At 37.8% G+C, this 16,443-nt stretch overlaps 1 protein-coding gene across 7 annotated transcripts in view; it reads right to left on the bottom strand.

Moving 5' to 3' along the window:
- The window catches only part of MAST4 (microtubule associated serine/threonine kinase family member 4), a 279,747-nt gene that overhangs the window by 14,374 nt on the left and 248,930 nt on the right, over window positions 1-16,443 (bottom strand). For all 7 annotated transcript variants that reach the window (XM_033520373.1, XM_015653494.2, XM_015653495.1 and 4 more), the window contains 6 exons: window positions 9,898-10,106; window positions 8,981-9,119; window positions 7,783-7,915; window positions 6,904-7,069; window positions 4,062-4,163; window positions 212-334 (listed from right to left, as the gene is read on the bottom strand). In XM_033520373.1, coding sequence (XP_033376264.1) covers window positions 212-334; window positions 4,062-4,163; window positions 6,904-7,069; window positions 7,783-7,915; window positions 8,981-9,119; window positions 9,898-10,106 — 872 coding nt within the window. The remainder of the gene's footprint in view (window positions 1-211; window positions 335-4,061; window positions 4,164-6,903; window positions 7,070-7,782; window positions 7,916-8,980; window positions 9,120-9,897; window positions 10,107-16,443) is intronic.

Below are 16,443 nucleotides of genomic sequence, written 5' to 3'. Positions count from 1 at the left end.
AACAGGAAGAATGGATACCAAGTTATAACATTAAATAAAAATCTAGTTTTATTCTTAAGATTATTTCTGCTGAAGTGTCAATTCAGCAGTGAGACTGCAAACTGCCAGTGATTCTGATAGAAGAGATTTAAAAAAGCAGTAAACAAGAGTCAGAGACAGTGATAACTTAAACAAGGCATTAATCACTTTTTTAATACCATAAAATACCTACTGTCAAAATAACTTGTGTCATCTTCAGACTCCAATTGTGGAATAAATTCTGCTTTCTGCCTCAGCAGGCTATTCCAGTCAAGACTCCTGAAGAACTGATGCTGCTTTACTTCATATGCACCACCTGGAGGAGCCAGAGGAAAACACTGAGCAAATTCTACCAAATCCTCTAAATTAAATGAACTAAATCCCCAGCCAACAATGCAAATAATCATAGAAAGGCATAGTCATCACTGTACACATGAACATCTACTACACATTCCCATTAGAATATCCTAAACCTGTCAGAAACACTCCCTGTCCCTGTTTTGCTGCGGCCATTTCTTTTAACAGTTTATTGCCTTATCACATCCCCCTTTTAGGATTTTTATTTTTCTGGATGTAATAATCTGTTAGCTACACATTAGTAAGAATCATCATATGTAGTTCTACAAATACAAGTATGTGCACTTGGTGAGTAAGTACAAGTCATAAAGTAATGCAGAATGATTCTTAATAGCTGTTCAATATAAATACTATTGCTGACTTAAGAGGTCCTTTCAGTGTCTTATGACAGTAATACACAATTCAATAGGAAATACCCTATCGTTTTTCTTATTTATAACTGCCTAGTTATATTTATCTATGTTAAATAACTACACTAGCTTGAAGTTAGAAAACAACTGTAAGAACATATTGAAATACTGGAAATTTTGTCCTAGGAAGGTGGAAGATGATGTCATCAATAGACATACATATAATTCTAAAACCTGAACAAGTAACCTGCATCAGCAAGACCAGCTGCCAGCTTATTCTGGGTTTATGTCACATGGTTTTGGCAATGGGGTGGCTACAGGGGTTGCTTCTGTGAGAAGCTGCCTTCCTCTACATCCAACACAGCCACTGCCAGCTGGCTCCAAGATGGACCCACTGTCAGCCCATCAGCATTATCTGGGATAATGTGTTAAAGAAGGGGAAAGACAGCTGCACAACAGTGGAGAGGAGACAGGAGTAAGAACAGGTGAGAAGAACAACTCTGGAGACACCAAAGTCAGTGCAGAAGGAGCTCCAAGCACTGGAGCTGAGATTCCCCTACAGCCCATGGTGCAACCCATGGTGAGGCAGATGCACCCAAGCCCATGGAGGACCACAGTGGAGCAGAGATCCACCTGCAGCCCATGGAGGACCCCACAGTGGAGCAGGGAGAATCCCCGAAGTAGAGTGTGATCCCATGCAAAAGCCTGTGCTGGAGCAGTGCCCTGGGTACAACCTGTGGCAGAGAGGAGCCCAAGAGAGCTCCAAGCTGGAGCACAGTTACTGGCACAACTTGTGACCACATGGGGGACCCCATGCTGGAGCACTCTGCTCCTGAAGACTGCACCCTGTGGGAAAGACCCTCCTTGGACCAGAGGAATAGTGTGGGGAGGAAGGAGCAGCAGGGACAGGATGTGATACACTGACCACAATCTCCACTTCCCATCCTCCCAACACTGCTTGGAGGGAGGAAGTAAAGCAGTAGTGATAACTGGGGATAAATTAACTTCCCTGAGTTTTAGTATGCTTTGCCAATGTTGGCAACTTCCTGTCCATATCTCAACCCATGAGCCTTTGGCACATTTTCTCCTCCTAATCCAGCTGAGGAGGGAGGAGACTTGGTGGGTACCTGGTGGCCAGCCAGGCCCAACTCAGCACATTGATACTTCTCTATATCATGGCTATGGAGAGACAAAAATGAAATCTCCAGGATTGGTTTCTAAGTCAGTGTTAAGATTTCTAGATTAGGTTCTTCACTTTTCATACTGCAGGGAGAAATTCTAAGAAGCCAAATCTTCCCAAAGCAGACCAAAATCTCATCTCATCATAAGTCACCAGCTGAGCAGTGAATACTCCTCTGAGCACAGTAATGGGATATCAAATCAGAATTGTATAATTTTTGATTAGGATCAGACACTTCAAGCCCAAAGAAGTCTTTCTACTGCTGTTTTCCTTCTTCAAAGTAAGTATAGTATCCATTCCTCTTCTTTCAACTTACCTTTGCCACTCTGTCTTCTAGTACATAACGATTATGATTTTCATGAAGTGTTATGCAGCTTTCTAATACGAACTAAACAAACAGGACCATTATTTGAAATGCATGGTGGAGCCTGGCATAAACCATACCATTTTTCAGTGCCCATGTGGGACCTGTCACACTGCAGCCTCCATTTCTGTGAGCTGTTTCTAACACTTGAAGATCCTACAGCTTTGTTGTGGTTTCTGAACCCCCTGCTTCAAAGAAATAGCTGCCTTATTTCCTTCTTCAGACTGCCAACTCTTAGGGAGACCGGAAGCTTCAAAGATGTCAGTTCCTAACCAAGTACCACAGGTGCTTCATATTGTGGCACTGACCATTCAGTATTTAAGCCAGCCTCATCTCACCCAATTTACCCACCAACTGTATAGCAACAGACCGAATTTGCTACCCACTTCTGATCCAGCCTCTCACAGGGCAACAGTCTTGAATTAACACTGTGTTTACCAGGAAAATCCTCCTGGCAATGAAACAACAGTGCCTGGAAAGAGTGTAGTTAAAACAAGGAAATAAAACTAGTTGTGGATTTTCATTTTGCCTTTGGCATTGGTGCCCTGTGCAGCAGATGAAGCACGCAGTAAGTCGAGAAGTTACTGGGACATGACAACTTCCTCAATCCTAACTTGTTCAACATGGGGCAAGGGACAGCAATAAACTTTGCTGGAAGCCACTTAGTCCATACCATCACTTAGAATGAAGTCTAAGGGCTGTTTACACAGACCTCAGACATTCAGGCTACAAAGGGACATGCAGTTCATTCATATCAGTCACATCATTGTGTCTTGAAGGAAGCCGAAGGAAGACATGTCATTTGGGACCATATCAATAGTACTCAAGGTCTAGGTTGTAATCACATTTTCCCTGAGCAGCTGTGGTAAGGCCAGTTATGAACTGATTCCTAAAGCCTCTTTTTAATTAAGCGTAAAGATATATAGCACAGTTGGACTCAGTTTTGTGAGCAATTTGCCAAGTACTCTCATGCTGACTCAACCTGCCACTTGGTTTCCTTAGCATCCCAAATGTATTTCTGTTCGCAGCATACAGTGTTCAATTTAAATAAGACTATACCTTTATATTTGAGCTTTTTTTTGCAGGAGGCTTTTTTCAGCTGTGTTTACCTAGTGCTTTGGCTAAAGGGATGGCAGTCAATGACCAGGGTTCCCATACATTAACACATAAAAATCACACACAATATTCACCACTGCATCTCAGAGAAACTCCCAAATAAATCCTGGTCCATCAACCAACAAATACTCTATTACATAAACACACAGTACTTTCATTAGCCTACAGAAATCTTAGTACTTCCTTAAGTAGTAGTGCTTGAGAAATGAGAATGACAAGACTTCTCACCGCACAACCAGTCATTTCTGAATAAGCAGTTTGAGTACTCATCACCCACCCTAACATCTGAAGGAATTTGCCAGGCTAAGATACTTCTGAAAAAGGAAGTTGTGTATTGATTCCCCCCCTAGATTTCTGTATTTAGTCATTTAATACTGTACTCAAGAAGAAACCCCATTCATTAACAGGACTTTTGAGAAATTTCTGTTACATTTATCAAATTAGGAGAATAGTAAATGCAAATGAGCACATCTAAGTCCCACAAAATCCAGCATGGAATTCATCATATTAAGTTCATATTACTGGTCTGAATCTATAAATTATCATGGCATGTTGTCATACTGTGTGTCATGACAGATGTTTCCCAGGCAAAACAAATAGGTAAACAAAAGCTCCCAATGCTAAATACAGAAGCTATTTATAGTACATTAACAATTTAAAATTAGTGCCTCCTAACCTGTTCCCAGTCTTTCCAATGGATTCTGTCTAAGGAGCAGAGTAATCAGATCCTGGGCATCTGGAGGTGGTGCTTCATCCTTTTCAGGCCAGTTGATTTCATCTATAAAAAAAACCAAGTTGTTTGATATTGCTGGAGTCTGATTCCACCACAAATTGCATGAATGCTCTCAAAACTGACCTAACAGCAAAGCAGAGTTAAAGCAACTTTTTCAACTGTGCTGCATACCAATTATTTCTGATTTTTATATTCTCTATGCAGACTGCATAAACATACTATGTTCACATTTCCTTTGGAAGTATCATTTAACACAAAACTTGTGTTTAGCAGCAGAATACACCAATGCTTGGCTCATGGAAAACTTTCAAAATATTAGCACAACGTGTAATTCTTCTTATTCTCTCTTCCCCCACCAAATCACAGTTTAAACTGTAGTTATGTTCCATGGAAACTGTTGTTAAGATGGAAACTGCTGACCTGACCCAGCAGTTGCTGTTCACATCTGTGTTCCTTCTCTAATGCTAGTAGACTCCCTGAAGTCATTACTCCCATGACTAAGGGTCAAAGTGTCAGACTGTGCTCTGCCAACATACATGACAATGAAGCATTTTTTTCAAGAGTCTCATACTTCCATACCACCTCCCCCTAATCACTCTTACACTACTATGGCTTTTACACTTCATGGCAAGCTGGACCTAAACCATGGAATCAAGACAGGATACACTGTGTGTTAACATGAACTTTCTAACAGCCTACAAATAGCAAGTTTTGCCTGCTTTTTGCTGGAAGCTGCCTCCACAAATGTAATATAGTGCAGGTTTAAACAAAACTGCAGAAGTTTCTTGGGAGGTACAAGGATTTTGGCATCAGAAAAACAGCACACTCAGAGCTCCAGAAATACAGCAAGCTGTTAAGAATTTTGTTATCATGTTATGATCTGGACTTCTTCTATAAAATAGTCATAACTGGATAAATAATCATCAGAAGCTACACACAGGTTTAACCTTTCCATTTCAGAGCTTAAGTAAAGGTATTGATAGAGACAGACATGAAATGTAACCTATTTCTGGAGCAATGTTTTCAATTCTTATCCCTTTAAGTATCTAAGTTTACACTGAGGCCTCCCACAGCTGTCCCTGCAAAACCTGAGGGCAGGAAAGGCAATCTACAATGAAAAAGGAGGCAGCAAGATTTTAAAGTGGAATTTTAAACAGAATGTAGATTTTGTTCAAGGAAACGGGAAGAAAAATCTAGGTTACAGTTTCTTTAGGTTCTTTAAGATGGCTCTTATAGTCAGATAGAAGGGGATAATTTATTTTAGCACAGGAAACATATCTAACTGGAGTTCTTCTAGAGCTACTAAGAATTATTTCAGTAAGTAAGAATATTTCAAATAAAAGAGAAGCAACTAACAAATTAACATCAAAACAAGAAACTGAGCCTACCAACAGTCTTGGGAGGGTGAGTGGGAATAAATGACATTTACAAATAGACTTCTAGAAATGATTTCTGTAAGCTAAACTGACACACTGAACTACATTAAGATATTTACAAAAGTATTATCTAGATTGTAACACATGACAATATACCTTTTACAATAATACCTTTTACAAAACGTAAAATTAATGCCACATGCAAAATAAAGCCGAAAGTACAAATTTTTTCATTCATTTTAAGACTAATCCCTCCCCTTCTCCCAATCAGGGAATATAAGGATAAAAACACAGGTACATATGTCTGGAAATGCAATAAAAACATGAGTTATTTCCATGTTTGCCTGCCTACAGCTTCCACTGCAGTTTAAACCTGATTTGGAAAATAAAGAATGAAAATGCATTGCAGCCATGGGGCACCCAGAAAACAGAGAGCATTTGCTGCTTTTGTTAATTAAACAGCTGATTCTTCTTGCCACTCAGGCCTCAGCATATCACATCAGGAAACAACATGGTTATAAATACATGAACACACAGAATGTTACATGCCTTTTTATACTTTACAAGCAAGTCTGGCTTTCAGCTTCAGACAGAGGAAAGAAAGATGACAACAGAACATCTCCTTAAGTACAAAAGGGGACTTGCTGAATTCTCACAGAATGAGGAACCAGAGATACATTTTTAGCTATCGGACTTTTTAAGCAGACCATAAAACAGACTGGAAAATACTTAGTAACAGGGGTGCCATTCTGTTAACCTTGTGTCATAAATAGCTATCCTCTATATCTATGCATTTGGGAAATTTATGGAAACAGCAGGTAGGATAGTAAACAATTCTGTTTCATTATCATTCAGTTTTGTCACATGACACATAACAATACTGAGGGTCAGTTTGCAGGTTAAGACCTAAAAGGTTATTGAATTTTAAATGGAAGAAGAACAGCTGCTACAGAAATAACATTACACTCCAACAATCACCAATGAAATCATTAACAATCTGTGAACTGAATTAGTTTCTTTCTTTTTCTCGTTATTTATTATTTGGGAGACATTTGTTTTAGAGTTTTATTACATATTTGTAAATTTCTTTAGTGTGCCATCAGGCATTTTCCCGTTTAAGCAAATTTATTTTAACTGTTTCTTCTCTGGTATAATTTCTTCACCAAAGACAGAAATCACTACTGCATAGTGGCACTATTTTTTTACTAACATAGCTTCTCTTTTTCAAATGGTGCATTTTAACTCCTGGATTCTATATCAATGAATTTCTGTACATAGTAACAATATACAGTAAATGCAGCTTTTAATCTGAATTGTTTCTGCTTTGATAGCAAATTGTACAGTCTATCAGTAAAATTGAAATATATTTACTATTAACAGATTTTGGTTTCTTTAGTGATGATCCTCACCACTGATTACTTGTCCAAAGAGCTCTTCTGGTGTATCTCCAAAGAATGGCACACATCCAACAAGAAATTCATAAAGAATAATTCCCATAGCCCACCAATCCACTGGTTTTCCATAACCCTGTCTCAGTATCACTTCAGGAGCTATGTATTCAGGTGTACCACAGACCTAAAAGAAAGGAAAAAAGCATGATGGCAAATCAAGTCTTAATTGATATATATCACATTATTTGTAATTCCTGAAATGTAAATTAATACAAAAACATGGAAAGATGGAATTCAGTTGGGTTTAGTCTGAGTTTGCTTAAGAACTTATGTTTTTAGAACAACTTACCTACATTAAGAGGCGCCATAATCAAAATTTGCAGATCAGTCATGCAAAGGACAGTTTGTGCTGTGTACACAGAAATCCATCATGGCAAGTATTTTATTTAACTTAAAACATATTGTTATCCTTATAAGAAAGTTGTGATGGTTTTATCTTAAGTAACTTTTACAGTGAACAGATTGTGAGCAACGGTAATGAGGCATGCTTAAAGGGAAATGGGCCATAGCACAGATTTTAGCACCCTTGGTTGTACAACGCATAATGAGCTCCACTATTACTCTGCTGAGACCTCTGAATTCTTTACAAAACAGGTTTCCATTTGTCTCTCTCACAGATTCACTTGCACACAAATTAGGTTGTTCATCTTACTAACAGATCTTAATGTAAAAAAGGAAAAAGCCTAGAATAGTCTTCAGGACACCAGTGAAAGTACCTGACATACCCAACTGGAACACCAAATAACTATGGTTTATTCAGTATTACAGTATGTTCTGCTGGCAAAAGATTACTTCATGTAAACACTCAGTGAAGAAATGAAAAAGGCTGTTTCTTACTTGTTTGTCGAGGAATTCTCTGGCATCTTTCTCAATGTGACCCTCGTACAGATTGGTAGTCAAACTCATTAGCCCCACTTTTGACAGGCCAAAGTCTGTGAGCTTTATATGGCCCATGGATGTTACCAACAGACTGAAAAAGAGAAAGTTCTTAAGTCACTGTGATATAATTCAACACTATGTGTTTCTCATTGTTTTTACTATTACAATTATAACACCTAGAGGAAAATGTTTCATTAGCACTGTAAAATTACAAATACAACTTTAAAAAGTACTTTAACTGGTACAGAATAAATAGGTTAAAAATCTAAGTCTTATATTTGTTACTATTACTATCAGAAGTAAACAAACTTTTTATGTGCAAATGAACATCTCACAGAATTACAGAATTGAGAGCTGAGACTTGAAGCTTTGAAGAAGTAGTTATCATGTGAAAGACCTAAAATAGAATACATGTAATTTTTGAAATGAGGTGAGTATTTTATATCTGTAACAAGCTGGGTCAGTCATGCATTTGGAAAAAACCTCAGGATACTAAGTTAGTAACTAATAATATATTGTCCTAAGACACCATGCTGTGAAGGTATTGTCAATCAATACCCATTACTTTTTTTTTTTTTTTTTTTTTTCCTAAAAGTGAAACAGGAAGATTAATGGAGTTGCAAGGGCCATAGTTTGTATTTCAGCTACTTGCTGCAATGTTCATTTACTCGTATAGGAGCAACACTGTACTTTTAAATATTGAAACTGAAAACCCTAACCCCCTCAGAAAACAAAGTAACCCCCAAAACCATGCAACAAGATATTTCTGTGTCTGGTCAATCTTGTCTTCAAACACGCAAATACCTGCAAGTTGATGATACTTTGTATCAGTGGTTTAAGTCAAGTATACTTTGAAAAAAATTTTCCTAATGACTAAAATGTGTTTCCCTACATTTTAACCAGAAGAATAAATACTTTTCTCTTTTTACATACTCTGACAGCCTCTTCCATATTAAATACAGAAAATTCTTAACAGCTCTTTTGGAAAAAAAGCGCATTTTCTGTAACCACAAGTAATGAAAATTCAAATATTGTGAAGGACTTGTGAATCTACATAACATTTACAATAAAAAAAATAATTCAAAGGAAGCTTAAACCTTTTATATTTTGCCTAACAATTTCACACTTCTCTTTCAGTTTCATTCTATATACATACTTGTCAGGTTTCAAATCCCTGTGTACAATTCCATAATTATGAAGGTATTCCAAGGCCAGAACAGTCTCTGCGAAGTACATCCTTGCCATGTCTACCGGTAAGGGACCCATATTCTTCATCAACGTAGCACAGTCTCCACCTGTGGAAATAGTACAAATGTTCCAGATGACTCTATAAATTCTGAGGTGTATCAGTATAAACCATATATGATGCTGAAAGGAACACAAACTGCAGTCATAAATTTTTATTTTCTAGTCAGATGATTCAACCAAACATTGAACTCCCCCCCGCCCCAGGTACTGTGCTGGAAATAGTGTGAAGCTGGGAGAGACCACTACAAGGATTCAGCTGAAAACCAGTAACATACTGCTGCCTAAGGAGAAAACAAACAAACAAACAAACAAACAAACAAACAAACTAACTAGGGGGATGGGGGGGTGGAAGCCCACAGAACCACACCAGGGCATCTCTTTGGTACTGCTTCTGTCCACTGTTCTCCTCAGCATTAGCATCTTTTCAAAATGCTTCATCTTTACACTTTCTTTGTAAAAATAACTACTACAAATCCCCCAACACTTGCTAATGAAAATTTCAGCTCCAGAAGAAAGCAAACATTTCCAAATGAACTTTGAATGCTAGCACACTTTTGATTACAATCCATAAAGAACTTACTTTAAGAGCAGTTATTTCCCATTATAGCTGGAACACAAGTGTTTTACAAGCTGTTTACAGGGAGATAATGACCGGTGAAAAAAAAGAACCACCTTGATGTTGGATCTGGTTCCTAAATCTGAATTGCCAGAGTATGGAGGACACACAGGGGGCCCCTACTAATTCAAGTACCATATGGGTTATTTTTCTTTTGTGGTGTTAAGGATATTCTCTTCTTCCTCTATAAAACAGAAGAGCAATTTTACCTTCTACATATTCCATGACCATGCATAAATGACGTCTTGTTTCAAAGGAGCAGTACATGCTGACAACAAATGGATTTTCTGCAAATGTCAGGATATCACGCTCAACAAAGGCCTGTTGGATCTGGTTTCGGAGGATGAGATTCTGCTTATTAATTTTCTTCATGGCAAATCTTTGTCTGGTTTCTTTGTGCCTCACAAAATAAACCGCACTGAGAGGTATGAGTAGGAGAGAAAAAGTCTGGTTAAGTACTAAAAATGCATTTTAAAATACATTTTTCCCTCAACTTTTAAAAACTATATATATTATAAGAACACTTGTTTTAAATTCTATGTAGTTTTTCACATTAAAGAATGGTTACAAATCTCATTTTGTTTAAAAACCAGGATGAATCTCATCAACACAAGTTTCTGCCCTTCCCTATCCCACCCAACCAAACAACAGCAAATATAACAGCAGATATAATAGTAAATGCTTTTATCCCAGGTAGACTTCAGGCATTCCCATCAACAAAGGATTACATACAAAATCCAGCTATGGCACAGTGTTATAAATCATTGTGACAAATGCTTATTCTGTAGGAATACTGAAAGGAAATTATGACTCAGACTTAGTCCAGGGGATTTTAAGACATATCAGAGATCTCTTATGAAGGTTGCTTAGAAGTTGCTCAAAAGGGTGGCTCTTCATTACCAGGTGCAAAATTTCCCTTTCTTGTTCAGTCCCTGACATCAGCACTGATCCATATCAGAGGAAAGTCACCAGTAGGTAACTCCAAACAAAGATCACTGTGTTAGCTACATGGTAGTGTGGGGCTATGGTGTATTGTGCAGAATTTCCACTGGGGTTCTGGGTTTCCTGTATATTTGGTTAGATAAAGTCAATGCAGTGAGGAAAGCAAAGAAAATAAAACCTCCCTTGGGCAACTCTTTCATCTTTCAGGTCTAAGGAGAAGGTATTACCCTACTGTGAAACACTCAGAAGATTTTACTGCTACATTTCTCAAAATCCCTTGAGGCAAATGCTCAACATTTTTGCCTTGTTTGGAATCTACTTTACAGCATTTAATGCTTATACCGTCTCCTGTATATAATTATCACAGAGTTTATGGAAAGAAAGCACTTAAAATAAAGGGGGGAAGGAGGAGGAAATGGGATTCAATAGTGAAGTTTTAAAAATTCAATAAATTAATTAAATTCAATTTATTAATATTTAATAAATAAATTTAATTCAATTCATTATTCCCATGAGGTCCAACTAATAGCATACAATATATACAAAAAATACTTTTTGTAAACACAAAAGGTAACACTTGCTTTACTATTTCTATAAAAATCTTCACACAGCTACTGAAGTTACAGGCACTGAAAAAACAGGACTTCTCCTTTCCTTTGTGAAGGAAAACTTTCTAGACAGTATAGTTCCTCTTAATGATTCCAAAAGCTTTCATTAATCCCTCATTCTTGTCTGAGCATGGGGCAGGTAAAAGACATTACACAATTATGAAGGTAGGTAAAAACTGCCTTGGGCAAAACTCATGACAAACCCCACCCTTTCTGCCTTCTAAGTCTCACTCCCTTCTGCCCCTCCCAAACTGGAATACAGACTGAATTATTCAGCTCCAGTGCTCCTCCCTGCTGACTTCACACCTTGTGTCCTTCCTACTGCTCCCCTCATATTCACTTCTCTCTCCAAGTCTTTTACAAGCCCTTCATGTGCTTTTCTTTCCCTTGCATTTTGGTTTTCCTCTCTCATTTGTTGCTTTCTCCTGTCAGTTTCATACTGTCCTGCAAATCTTTTCTTTTACCTGTTTAAGTCCCTCTCTGCATTCCTGGCATGTAGAAAATCATTGCCCGAAGTCTCCATCCTTAAAAAAAACCTAGTTACATAAAGGAACTAAGGACTGATTGAGGACTTATCATACAAATATTTCTCTAGAGTCTCAAACTGGACAGTGTGCCAAGATGGACTCTTAAAAGGCAGACAGAAACCAGAGCATATTATTACAGCATCTTAATAAATCCTCCTTTCAGATCATACACATCTGCAAGATCATTACTAGCATATTTAAAAATCATTAAAGAGTAAGTTCCAAGGACAATCTAGTCCTGTAAATATCTGGGACATGCTGCTGTTTTCCCAGCTGTCTAAACTTCATCTTCAGTCTTACAGTCACAAAAAGGTAACTTTTTACCAGGATTCTGTTATTTCTCAGAAAAAAAACTGTTCAGCTCATATGTACCAGATTCACAAGACAACTGCAACACAGTAGTCACTCTCACTTTTGCGCTGCTTATGCTATACAGTGCTTTTAAATGATCTCAATGTACAGAAACATCTAACATCCCTCACATCCCCTGGTCACAGTAACCCCAGAAAACAGTATTTATACCATATGAAGAAAACTATATCCCAGCCAGCAGCATGTTGATCATCAAATGCTGCCCATGATATTCAGTAAAGGCAAAGACAACTTCAAATTTAAGGATTCTGTGACACAAAAACAGTGCAGGGGGAGCACACAGACTTGTCCTGTCAATCCACTGAATGACAGTGATATGTCCTGTCACCCCACAAAGCCACAACCAGAGTGGTACTGTTGCATCCTCCTATTATTTCAAATGAATAAATTGATTTCCTATCTTCTGTTTGTTTTCATAACACATCAACGAGAGTTTCCAAAGCATCCTCTGATTTCACTGTGCGAATTTCAACAGGTATGAAAATGCTCCGTGTTTTATAGATGCTGTAGTACAACACAGCAGAAAAGGTTAGTTTTCAAAAGAAATAAGACCAGTCATAAGGAATAAAGAACATCCATTTGGCAGTGTCCAAATATTACTTTATTTCATTTTCAACGTAAGTCTCAGCATGAAAATCTATCTCTGTAATACCTCTAGTTAGGTACAACTATAAAACACTGCAGAAGTGGTTAAGATGACAAAAACAAGCTAAAATATTTAACAGAGTTCCTGGATTAGTCCAACTTAAATATCATGCCATCTATCACTCTGATCTTACTGCCATGATTCCTGTATTTACTCTAAATTCAAAAAACTCTAATTAAAAAAAAAAATAAAAAATCCAGATAGACAGGTTCCAGGCCTAGTTTACAGCTCTCCAATAATTCCAACTTTTAGAGCCATTTTGCAATCTAGTCTATATTCAGTGCTTAAGGCTAATATAGCTGACACTGTTTTTTAATCTGTCAGAGGATCCTGAACTCCTTGTGAAGATGCAGGTACTGTACTCACTGCTTAAAAATTATACCTGCTGACCAGGAACTTTGTTTCATTTTTACAAGCAATTTCCTGAGAAGAGACTGCTAAATTCTATTCAACCCTGGAATTATGTCTCATGTTGCCTCCAGTGAAGAGAATCTACTTGTGAGGCTGTGGTTTGCATTATCTGGTTAAGTTTATAGACAGTTATTTAAGATCAGAATTTAAAGCAGCACTGCACTACCTCCTAACAAAGCAATGTCTGTGACCAGATCAGTTATTTGGGGGCAGGAGGAAATACTACCTAAAGCACCGCAGCTCTTGGACAATGCACCCAGCCTTCTCCTTGCAATATTTCACTTACCCTAGTCTGCCTAAAAGGAAATGAGAAGCTGTGCGTATGACAAAGAGAACATGATGGCTTTGCTCCTTCTGTCACAACGGGTATTACTCATACTTGTTCTAATATGTTACTAATTTTGAGTAATAAAACCACCTCTCCATACCTTACAGAACCAATGCCTTCTATCTTTATGGCAGCTAGTAAACACAGATGCAAAGTAATGAAACTGCAGTCCAAAATTCTGATGGGTAAACTGTCTTGTGCTACTTTAGTGAACCTACAAAGTCACACTTCCACCTGTCCCCTTTCACTTCTGAACTAGTGGCTGCCAGGCTGCTGATGAATTAAGCTGACTGATAGGGTTTTATTCTACAGCTGGTACCTTCCTTAATCCTGTTCCAAATACAACTATACATGAGCAAGTACTATCAAAAGAGTGGAGAAAGGACAGAAGCAGTACTGACAAACTGCATGCAGCAGCTGCTCAAGACACACTGCTTCTGAGTTTTTAAATTTATCAACCAAAACCATTAGCCAGTATGTCATGTACACACTGACATTACCATCCCTGCAAAACTGAAGGCATTCCAGGCAGGAGCAAAAGTGGTATCGTGTATTTGCTTTAAACTGATACAGTTATGCATTGAAGAAATACTGAACTAACATCACTTGCTTCCCTGGAATCAAATGTAATTTTTAGTTTGTTTTAATTGTTTCAGGAACACAGGCTGATGCTAACTTGAAGAGATGGAACACTACTACCTGCTACCTCTCACAAGCTGGAATATGGAAAAAATGTTGTTATTCCAGTAAAAATTTAAAATTTGGGAAACATAAGTTTTGTCTGGCTGAAGAAAGTCAGACAGCTTGTGAAACCATTAATGACTTGGCCAGAATTCTATGTATTTACTGATTCACAGCTTGTTTAACTTCTTGTATATTCCAAGCCATTCCCAAAAGCCTCATCTACTACACCTCATGTACTATACAGTCATTTAATTGCACTACAAATGAGTTTACCCAATCAATTAAAAGCAAGGAACTGCTAAGGTATTTACTCAAACCTTCACAAAACCAATAGCTTCTATTTAAACTCATCAAATTTAACATATCTGACAAATCTCTGCAACAACATGCCAAGACCAGCAATTACCCTGTCAAGTAATCAAAGCTTTCCATTTCACTGATAAAGGAAAAAACAGTACAGCAAAGGAAAACAGAGTTATAAGGGTTTTCTTTAATTAGTTCAGATTTAAACCCTGCATTATAGCCTCAAAATAAGTAAAATATTACAAGAGCATACTGCAGCTTTCATAAGTCAGAGCACAAAATATGCCCACTGACATATTTTAGAGAATGAATCAATGAAACACAGGTAGAATTTACATATACTTAGATTATTTTAAAAAATTAATGGCCTGGGAAAACATCGGAGGGAAAATACAACTGTAGTAGCGTAACAACAGTAACTTTTGTTTCAGCTACTTATACTTGTAAATAAACTACAATAAATGCCTTCAGGATAGTTTCTTGGTTTATATTCACAAGAAATAGGTATTGGTGGTTTATTACACTCCATTTAATAGATGGGTTACACAGCATTTAGGTTATCTTGATGTGTTCCCCTTTAAACTTGACCATAACTTTTGAGTAAATTAACCATCAATTGCATTGGTGCTAACAGGAAAAAGAAAACCCTGCTTTAATATAAGACCAGAAAAATGGTCTGTTGATTTTACAGTCTATCTGATATAGTAGTGATTTTCAAGCAAACAGATAGTTTTGAAAAAGTGATGTCCTAGAGAACTTAGGAGCACAAGCCTCCTCAAGTAACAGTACTGAATAGGTGCTAAAATAACTTTTAAAAGCAAGTAGAGACTTCTAGAAGTTTATTGTCTCACATTTCATTGTGCTCCTTTCCTTCTCCACATATTGGGTTTGTATAGCAAGGCTTGGTAGTACTACAGGAGCCCAGGGTGGAGCAGGTTTCCTGGTACAACTTGTGACCCTGGCAGGGGCCCACACAGTAACAGGCTGTGCCTGAAGAACTGCACGCCATGGAAGACCCATGTTGCAGCACACTGGGGAGGGCTGTTGCCTTTGGGATGGACTCACATTGAAGAAATTCATGGAGAACTGTCTCCTATGGGAAGGACCCACACAAGCAGAGGAAGGACTCTCCTTGCTGAGCAGCAGCAGGAACAAGATGTGATGAACTCACCATTATCCCCATCCCCTGTGTCCCTGCATTGCTGGGAGGAGGAGGCAGAGCTGGGAAGGATGGAGTGGTGGGAGGAAGGGGATTTTTAAGGTCTTATTGTACTTCTCATTATTCTGCATTGATTTTGTTAGCAATAAATTAATTTAATATCCCAAATTCAACTCTGTTTTGCCCATGATGATATTTCATTAGTGATCCCTCCCAGTCTTTATCTCAATTCATGAACCCTTCATTGTATTTTCTCTCCCCCATCCAGTTGTGGAAGACAGTGACAGAATAGATTTGGCAGGTGCCAGGAAAAAATAGGCTGTTTTTTTTCTCAGTTTTGACTTTTCTTCTAAGAAGTAACCATTTAAAAGAAAAATTAAAACCAACACAATCTACTTTGTTATTACTTCCTTACTGATGGAAGCAATATCACTCTACTAAAGTGAGAAGCTTTTCAATTTCCACTAACACTACTACTTTCATTAATTCCACTGCTTTCCACTAATACTACTGCATTATAACCCAGCAGTCTACCTCTGTTTTTACACTTGCTAATGAAAACAATGATTCATGAAGAATCTGGATTTACTCCAAGCTGGTTATTCTCTAGCACCTTTCTTCGTGTATTTATCAGGTTCTCATGCAATTTTTACAGCATTATGCCAAAATGCCAATTTTGTGTGCTATTGGCATTTAAAGATAATCAAAAAAGCCTCGATTTTCCCTTCCACAGACATGAGGAGAAAAACTTAAGTGCATGCCATAGAAGGCTGTG

Source organism: Parus major, chromosome Z (genome assembly GCF_001522545.3).
Source record: "Parus major isolate Abel chromosome Z, Parus_major1.1, whole genome shotgun sequence".
Taxonomy (NCBI): Eukaryota; Metazoa; Chordata; class Aves; order Passeriformes; family Paridae; genus Parus; species Parus major.
Note: the sequence above shows the minus strand (reverse complement) of the source record. Positions and strands in the feature narration are given on the sequence as shown.